The 8,304-nt window shown below is 50.6% G+C and overlaps 1 protein-coding gene across 1 annotated transcript in view; it reads right to left on the reverse strand.

Moving 5' to 3' along the window:
* Positions 1-7,893, reverse strand: part of SYT13 (synaptotagmin 13) — a 39,265-nt gene extending 31,372 nt beyond the window's left edge. Inside the window, exon 1 of the mRNA XM_016146807.2 lies at positions 7,673-7,893. Within this exon, the coding sequence (XP_016002293.2) occupies positions 7,673-7,855 (183 nt within the window). The 5' untranslated portion in view covers positions 7,856-7,893. The remainder of the gene's footprint in view (positions 1-7,672) is intronic.
* Between the last annotated feature and the right edge of the window lie 411 nt (positions 7,894-8,304).

Consider the following 8,304-nt stretch of genomic DNA (forward strand, 5'->3'; position numbering starts at 1 on the left):
ATTATTGTCTTTTCCAAAGAACCCTGCCGTCTTATGACACGCCTAAAGTGTTAATGCCCCTCACACAGGCATTAATAAATGTCTGATACATGAATGAATGAACTTGTCCATGGTCCACAAGGCCCCGCTTGCCCAGGCACCTGTTTACCTCCTCAGCCTCACTGTATCCCAGGCTCCCCTCTCACTCTCTGCTCTTCAGGTTCAAAGGCCTTTCCCTGGACCCTCTGAAGCATTAGGCTTCATTCTACCGCAGGGCCTTTGCCGCAGCTCGTTCTGTGTAGAGTCCCTCGCGCTCCACCCCACTCCCCCTCCAACTCCAGCTCTCGGCTCGGCCATCGCTTTCCGGGAAGGCCTTCCCCGACCTCCTGAACTGCGCCATTCCCACCTCGCACCTGAACTTTCCCTTCAGGTCATGATCACCATCGCACACGTTTATTTATTTGTGCTCTTCTTCTGTTAACTCTGGTCTTCCCCATTACACCGTAAGTTTCATGAGGACTGACAACGGGTCACTGTGTCATCGAGGAGGGGGCATTACTACTGTATTCCCCACCCCCGAGTACAGTATCTGGCACAAAGTATGTGATCAATAAACATAATTGAGGGTGGAAGGGGTGGGGGAGGAATACATCTACCCTTTTATCTGTTTTCCTTGGATATCTATAAACATTATTTCTTACCAAATTGGTTATGGGGGCTCTTTGTATGCACATGTCGATTCTGGCATATACGAACAGAATCCCTTAGTTCTTAAAACCTGTCTCTGTGAAGCTATCCTCGTCCATCCTCCAAGTGGGGTTGCTCAATGTTCGTTAGCTAGAAAAAAGCTCCAGATGTAGTGACAACAGAAACACAAAGGCAGAAATGGGAGATGAACTGTCACTGGCTATTAGGAGATTGCAGGTCAAATCGCATGGACAGTACGGGCCCGTCTCCATTTATTCTGATTTCTCCCGCTGGCCTCTGCCTTTCCTTCCAGCATTGTCTTAAGCGCCCTGATTTCTCTTTCAGGTGTTTCTTCCACCACGGACAATGGCTTCTCCATTCCCCTTCCTGTACCGCCAGGTACTTGACGGGAACCCGGGCCACTATCTGAAAATCCGAAAACTTCCAAGGATGCAGCAATGTTTTCTCCTGGAGTTAACCAAAGGTGCTAGTGAACCATCAATCCCATGAAGAGAAGAGCCATGCACCTGCATTACCTACATGCGCAGGAAAGGGAAGGAGATGTGACAGGTCCAGGACCTGACACTGGAAAGGGATCGATGGACACAGACTTAGGGGCCTCATTATGAGTGTTTCCAAGAGCCTAGTGTTTCCAGTGGGTGTGTGCGCCTCTCCCTGAAATAATCTATGCTAATTTCTTGGTGAAAAATTCATGTCTTCCATGTTGCTAAGCAACCAGCCCAAACATGTCTACTGTGTAAATCTCTCTGGAGGGCCCTGAGCTGCACCCAGGGCCTGAAACCCAGTAGACACAAGAGGCGGGGAAGAAATCCAAAGCTTTGGGAAAGGTTTCTGAAGCTCACCTGCAACAACGCATATTTGTAGACACTTTTATGCCGTATTGGAAAAACAGAGGCTCCAATAATATTCTGATGAGTGTTTTCTGCTAATTTCCAGCCTAGTTGTCAAAGCGTGGGCTCTGGAACCAGACTTCCTAAATTTCATTCCCAGATCTGCCACTGAATAAGTTATTTAAGCATTCCGTGTTTCATTTTTCCCATGTGTAAAATGGAAATAATAATTACGCATATTTCATAGGGTTGTTGTGGGGATAAAATTAATACGGTTAAAATGCTTAGAAAGTGCCTGGCACATATAAAGAACTCAATAAACGTTAGCTATACTATCACTATTATATATTACTCTGTGGGAATGGGATCTATTTTTTGTTTGTTTATATGAATAGGAGATACCTGCCGGGAGATCGGCTGAGAAATGAATCCTATTAAAGGGTGAGAATCCACCTTACAGCAGCGCAGAGTTGAAGCAGTTCCAGGAGTGGTGTTAGTAATTCATGGAGCCCCCTGTGATCACTGAGGTACAGGGGAGACCCTGGCGGAGCAGGCAACCAGAACCGAAGAAAGTTCTACTCTGGGCTGAAGGTGGGGATGTCCCATGGCCCCCATACCTCCCCTATCATGTAGCACTGCACACGCTTAGGGCAATTGCTGGCTCTGTTGGTCTGTCTCCCTACTTACCAGAAAGAAAGACACACCTGTCTTTTCATTGAAGTGTCCCAGTGCCTGGCATTAACATTTAATCTTTAACGAATAAACTTCTTATTAGCTAATAAAATGCAGCATCTGGGCTCTGATGCATCCTCACTCTGCCAAGTATGAATTCAGACAAGTGATCTGAGAGGATGTTACTTCAGTGGTCTGAGGAAGACAAGAACAGGCAAGAGAGTTGATAGGGCCATATTGATGGTCTTGAGGCCCTAGTCCTACAGGAGTCGCAGCAGAAGGCAGACCAGGCTAGGGAGGCAGTACATAACGGATCACATAAAGGAAGGTCATGCTCTTGATTATGGTCCCAAAGTCCTCCCATTAATAACATTACTGGTTGATACTAAGTTAGTGTTCACAAGCAATATGACAAATTGTCGCAATATGACAAATTTCAATAAAAATTTTACTGGTGTATAACTACCTAAAGAAAAGTACATGAGTCTTAAATGTAGAGCTGGATAGATTTTCTTTTGCGAAGTGAAAACACTTGTGTAACCAGTGCCCACATCAAGAGACAGTTTATAAACAAAAGCCCAGGAGCATTGCCTGCCCCCAGTAACAGCACCATAAATAAATTGGGTGTGGATTCCAATCTTGTGGAAACGGAACCTTAACAGTTCTTTATGTCTTCCCTCTCTTATTCCATGCCATGTCACAATATGAGGATTTAATTCAAATACATTGAAGAGTTATCATGGCCCAAGCATCACACTAGATATTGGCAGCGATACAAGAAAAATGAAAGACACGTTCCCTGATTTGGAGGGGGAGGCGGGGAGTCCACTATACATAGTATATTGTTTGATACAAATTCAGCATTTATTTATTTCATAAAAACTTAGAATCGATCTATTAGTGTTTGGCTACAGTCTGAATGTTTGTGTCCCCCCAAAACTCATACATTGAAACCTAACCTCCGTCTGATGGTATTAGAAGGTGAGAGTCTTTGGAAGGTGATTAGATCATGAGGGTAGAGCCCTCATAAATGAGATTCGTATCCTCATAAAAGTAGCCCGAGAGCTCTCTTGCCCCTTCCACCACATGAAGTTACAGAGAAACGTCTAGGTAGCGGGCTCTCACCAGATAGTGAATCTGCCAGAGCCTTGATCTTGGACCTCCCAGCCTCCAGCACTGTGAGAAATCAATTTCTGTTGCTTATAAGCTACCTAGTCTGTGGTACTTGGTTATGGCAGCCCAAATAGACTAAGACAGTGTTCCATGAAAAGCCACGTTGCTCTCTTCAACTCTGCTGGAAGGAGGGTGGGATTGTATAGTTTGGTAGTAAGCGGCAGTGGGGCCTGGGGGAGGTGGGTACACGATGTGTTGGACCACTGCTGAGGGGCCAAGCAACTTGAATAAAGCCTTTGATCACGCGTTAGCTTCAAGGTGACAAGCATCGGTGTCACCCCGGGGACCTCGGAGGCACATTTGAGAATATCTACTTAAGGGTACAGTGAGGTACACACTTTGAGAGGAGAAAAATCGGATGCTGAAACAGAAGCGTTCTGGAAACAGGACCCCAGCTCCTGCTAAGTGATGGGTGTCTGGGGCAACGAGCAGTGAGAAAAGAGCTCACTCTATAGTTATTCGGTTTGGCCCAAAAGAAGGATTCCTCTGGAAGGACCCAGAAGTGGGGTGAGTGCAGACAAGGCGTGAAAAGGAAATCCAGGGGAAAAGAACCCACGCGTTGGCTGCCTCTCACTGACAGATCTGGAAGCAGCCGTGAAGGGGAGATGGGCACACACTCTGCGTCCTGCCTCTCCCTCTGCCTCCCCGCTCCAGCTGCCCAGCGACTGCATAATAACCCAGCTTCCAAAGCTCGGCTGACATAGGCGAGGCAGTTCCCAAGTGATCCTGCCACACCATGGGCAGGAGGCATCGTGAGACTGAACCCCTTGTGTCCGTCCAACAAACTGCATGTGGGTGAGGGTGAGGGGTCGTCTAAGGGGGCAGAATAAAGCATCCAGAGAGTGTATTTCAGAAAAGCAAAGAACTACGAATGGGAGCTGGCTGGAGGTGTGGAAGGTGATAAGTGACTGAGGGCTTTCACCTTCTCCCACTTCCCGGTTAGCAGAGACTCTGGACCTTTTTTTGTTCTATGGATTCCTTTAGCTGTCTGGGGAAGCCTATGGACACTTCCTCTAAATGTTTGGAAAAGCTGAAATGACATAAGACTACAAAGGAACATCTAATAAATTCAATTTGTGAAATAGCTACATGTGTGCCTCTTTATTCATTCATTAAATAACAGGATCTAGCAGGGGATTTAATAAGCATCATGATTTAGAATTAGAGACGAGCATAAACAATATTGTTAAGTATCTATAACAGCTGCAGTGTGCGCCGAAACTACCTGTGATTTCCCTTGAGGACAAAGTCACCAATATTGTTAATACTCCTGTGATGCGTTGTTTACATTCCTACTCACAGGAAATGCTAAGTTTCAGTTAGAGGTTAGTGGTATTAACGATGTAAGTTTTTCCTCTCCAAGACCATGAACCCTTTAAATACCCTCGTGGGGGTATGTGTGGACCTCAGGTTAAGAACTCCTTGGAAAACCTCGAAGTTCTTTTCAAAATCACTACAAACTTCAACTGCGTCCAACCATTTAGGGCTGGAAATCAGATTCCCAGGTACGGCCTGCAAATCCAAGGACATTTTCCAGCAACCACACCAGCCACTTTTGGAGACTTGGGTAGTCACACTGTATCCCACAGACACGGCAGTTCTCAGTGGCTACAGGAATCTAGAGCCCTGTTCCCCAGCCGCTACATCTTCTCCTCAACGAGCATCTTCAGAGAGCCTCTCCTGACTCTTCCCCTCCTTGTCAACATGTACAATGTCACCACCCACTGTCACCTGCCACCCATAACACCACCTCCTTTACTTTCTTTGAAATGTCACTTGTGTTGTCTTTTCTCTGTTTACTCTATCTGGGTCATGGCTGAATCAGTCTAAGCTCAGGATAGCAGCCAAGCCAATACTGTGAAATCTCAGCCTCATCACTTTCACGCCTTTACATTCAGCCCCAGGTTTCCCAAATCCTTGTCGCAGGGAGGAGGGGTTGGGGAGGTGAGATGTGGATAGATGGGTCTCACGTATCCAAACATTTACTCTGCCCCTGCTGAGCTAGCACTGGCTTGCAAAGGCCTGGTACAGTGTGTACACATGTGAAGAAATCACTCAGAAAATAATCCCCCAGGGCTGGAGACTGGGATGCCTTTATTTGTCAAAAACATCCTGTTGGGCATCTATTGGTTTCCAGGTACTGAGTGGGTGCTGGAAATAAATACACAAGCCAGCAGATATGAATGATCACATCCAATTGTCACAGGTACTATAAAAGAATTTGGAAGGAACATATGGAGAGGGCATGGGGGAGGGGTGCTTTGTTACACGCAGCAGTAGATAAAAATCCTCCCTGAGAAGGTGAAATTTAAACAGAAGGAGAACTAAAGAATAAAGAGCAGCCATCTCTGTGAAAAGCAGGAAGAACATGGGAGGGGTTGGTGTCTTTAAGGATAATAAATGCAGAGAGGCAGAGACTGCCAACGAAAAGAGAAACTGGCATGAATCTGGCCAGAGAGGTAGTCAGCTGCCAGACCAAGCAGGTGAGGCTAATAACGCAGACCCCATAATCAGCCCAGCTTGGCTAGAATCTGGGTCCAAAACTTCTCTAGTTGTGTGACCTTGAGGAAAGGACCCTCTCTGAGCCTTAGCTTCCTCGTCTTTAAGTTGGGATCACCATATATGCCCTTCGCTGAGTTGCTAAGTGCATTAAGTGTAAAGCTTAATTGTGCCTGGCACTTGGTAAGTGCCACGTTAGGGTTTGCTGATTTGTTCAACACTCAATGAGAGGTCATGAAGGATTTTAAGCTGGGGAGAGTCATGATCTGTTTGTCTTTAACAGATTATTGGCTATTGTGTGGACCACTGGTCCTCAATAAGACAAAGAGTTGGAAGAGATCCCAGAGTCATTCACACCATCACCTTTCCCAGTGCTTATCTCTGGGGAGGGGGAAGGGAAGGGATAACGCCTGAAGAGCCACCCCCCTTGAAGAGTCGTCCTTCAAGTGTACTGGGCTGGAGGCAAGGTTGAGACACAGCAGGGCACAACTTCTAGAGAGGGGCTCCTTCAACCCCCAGCCAGTGGGGAGCCCTCTACTCCCCCCCCCTTTCCCAGACAATTCCCAGACTCCTATTCCTGCCAGTGTCAATGTCACTTTTCTTGGATTGTAATTGCCTCAAGGACAGCAGCCATTTCCTCTCCCTCGCTCTGTACAGTGACTGACACGGCCCCGCACATCTGGGTCTCAGAGCATGTGGGTAATTGATTGGAGAAAGGAAGATGGAATCCCAGCATTGTAGCGACACTCCTGGGGCGGTAAGCTCTATGGGGCATCCTAAGGGCTTTGGGAAGTCGTTCAGTCATGTCCCTGCCCAGGGCCAGCCTTTCTCAAATAGTCTAGCCAGACTCTTTTCCTCCAGAGGACATTTTGCTCTTCCCACCTGCGAAACGTGTCCTGGAGTTCACAGCCCACCGAGGGCGTTCCTCCCAAAGCTGTTCCCAGACCCCTTCTACTGTACCATGGGGCGCCACCCATTTCCTGCTCAAAGGGGCTCGGGGGACAACCAATGCATGGGGTATAAATCCCTCCGGTCTCCAGGGACATCTTCAGAGACACCCTGGGTGAGGCCGCAGCAAGCCCCTCTGGCTGGCTGGAGCTGCGTGGTGCTGGCGGGGGCCAGGATCCTCAGGCCCCTCCACATTCGCCTGCCTCTCCAGACCCCGGGCACTCCCAGCCCAGCGGCCCTCCCTCCGGCTCCCACCGGGACGGCGGCCCCTCCCCTCTGGTTTACGGTGGATTTCCCCCTTCTCGGCTCAGTCCGTGCTTTCCCTCCACCAGCCCTTAATCCCCCTCCCCCACCTTCTCTTCCCTTTCACACTCCCCTTCCTCCTCCCTCCAACTCGGCAAGCTTCTCATTCTCCACATGATTCCAAGTCCTTTCAGCCTTTCTCAACCCTCACAATACCCTTCCCGCGTCTCCCCGCAGCCCCCTCCCATATTCCCCTCTGAGCGCCCGACGCACGTTCTCCTGCCAGCCTCCCGGCCCCCCACATTCCACTCCCAGCCCTTATTCCCACCCAAGTACCCTTTCCCACTCCCTCTCACCTCCTCCCCCTTAGCCCCCGCTGTCCCCTTTCCTCTCGCGCCCCCTAAGTCTACCGCCACCTAATCACAGCCTCCCTCCCCAGCCCGCGCGCCGGCTTCCCGGACCCCTCGGCGGGTCCTCATGCACGTCCGCCGTCCCCCTCCCCGCCATGCTCTTTCTTGCAAAGAAGAACCGCGACGGCTCCCCCACCCCATGTTCGCCCCCCGCCGCAGCCAGGGGGGACACCCCCTCTCCCGGAGAGGCCTCGGTGCCACCCTGCTCACCTGTTGGGCGGGCCGGAGCACGCCAGGTCTCGCCTTTTCGGGGTCTGGGTCTCGGTCGCGCTGCAGCAGCCCCTTCTTGGGGTGCATGTGCCGGCACAGGCAGGTGACCCCGCACAGCGCCAGGATGCTGGTGGCCGTGCCCAGCGTGGCGCCCAGCGCGATCACGGGCACCGATAGCACCATGGTGCCCGCTCGCGGCGCGGGGCTCGGTCCCGCCGCCGCGCACGCACCCCGGCCCGGCCCGCCGCCCGCCGCCAGGCAGCTCGGGGCGCGCCAGCAGCTCTCTCGCCGCCAGAGGGGCGGGGAGGGCGGGCGGCTGCGAGGACGTCAGAGGAGGGGGCCGGACCCAGGCTGGCTGGTGCGCTCGCACTCAGTTCTACGTCAACCAGCACCCCCCCCCCGCCAGCACGTGACTCGGCCCCCAACCCAGCTAGAGCCTTGGAGCCTTTCGGGTGGCAGAACCCTTAGGATTGATTCTCTTAGGCGGTTCTTCATGCTTTCGGCACGAAGACACTTGTACCCGAAAATGGCAGGAGGTCACACTGCCTTAGCCGGCAAACCAGGGCTCGAACCCAGGCCTTCTGGGTAGAGGTCATTTTAAAGGGCTCCTAACGCTTTGTTCACCCTCTCTG

The sequence above is a fragment of the Rousettus aegyptiacus genome, unplaced genomic scaffold, assembly GCF_014176215.1.
Source record: "Rousettus aegyptiacus isolate mRouAeg1 unplaced genomic scaffold, mRouAeg1.p scaffold_m13_p_5, whole genome shotgun sequence".
In the NCBI taxonomy this organism is placed as follows: domain Eukaryota; kingdom Metazoa; phylum Chordata; class Mammalia; order Chiroptera; family Pteropodidae; genus Rousettus; species Rousettus aegyptiacus.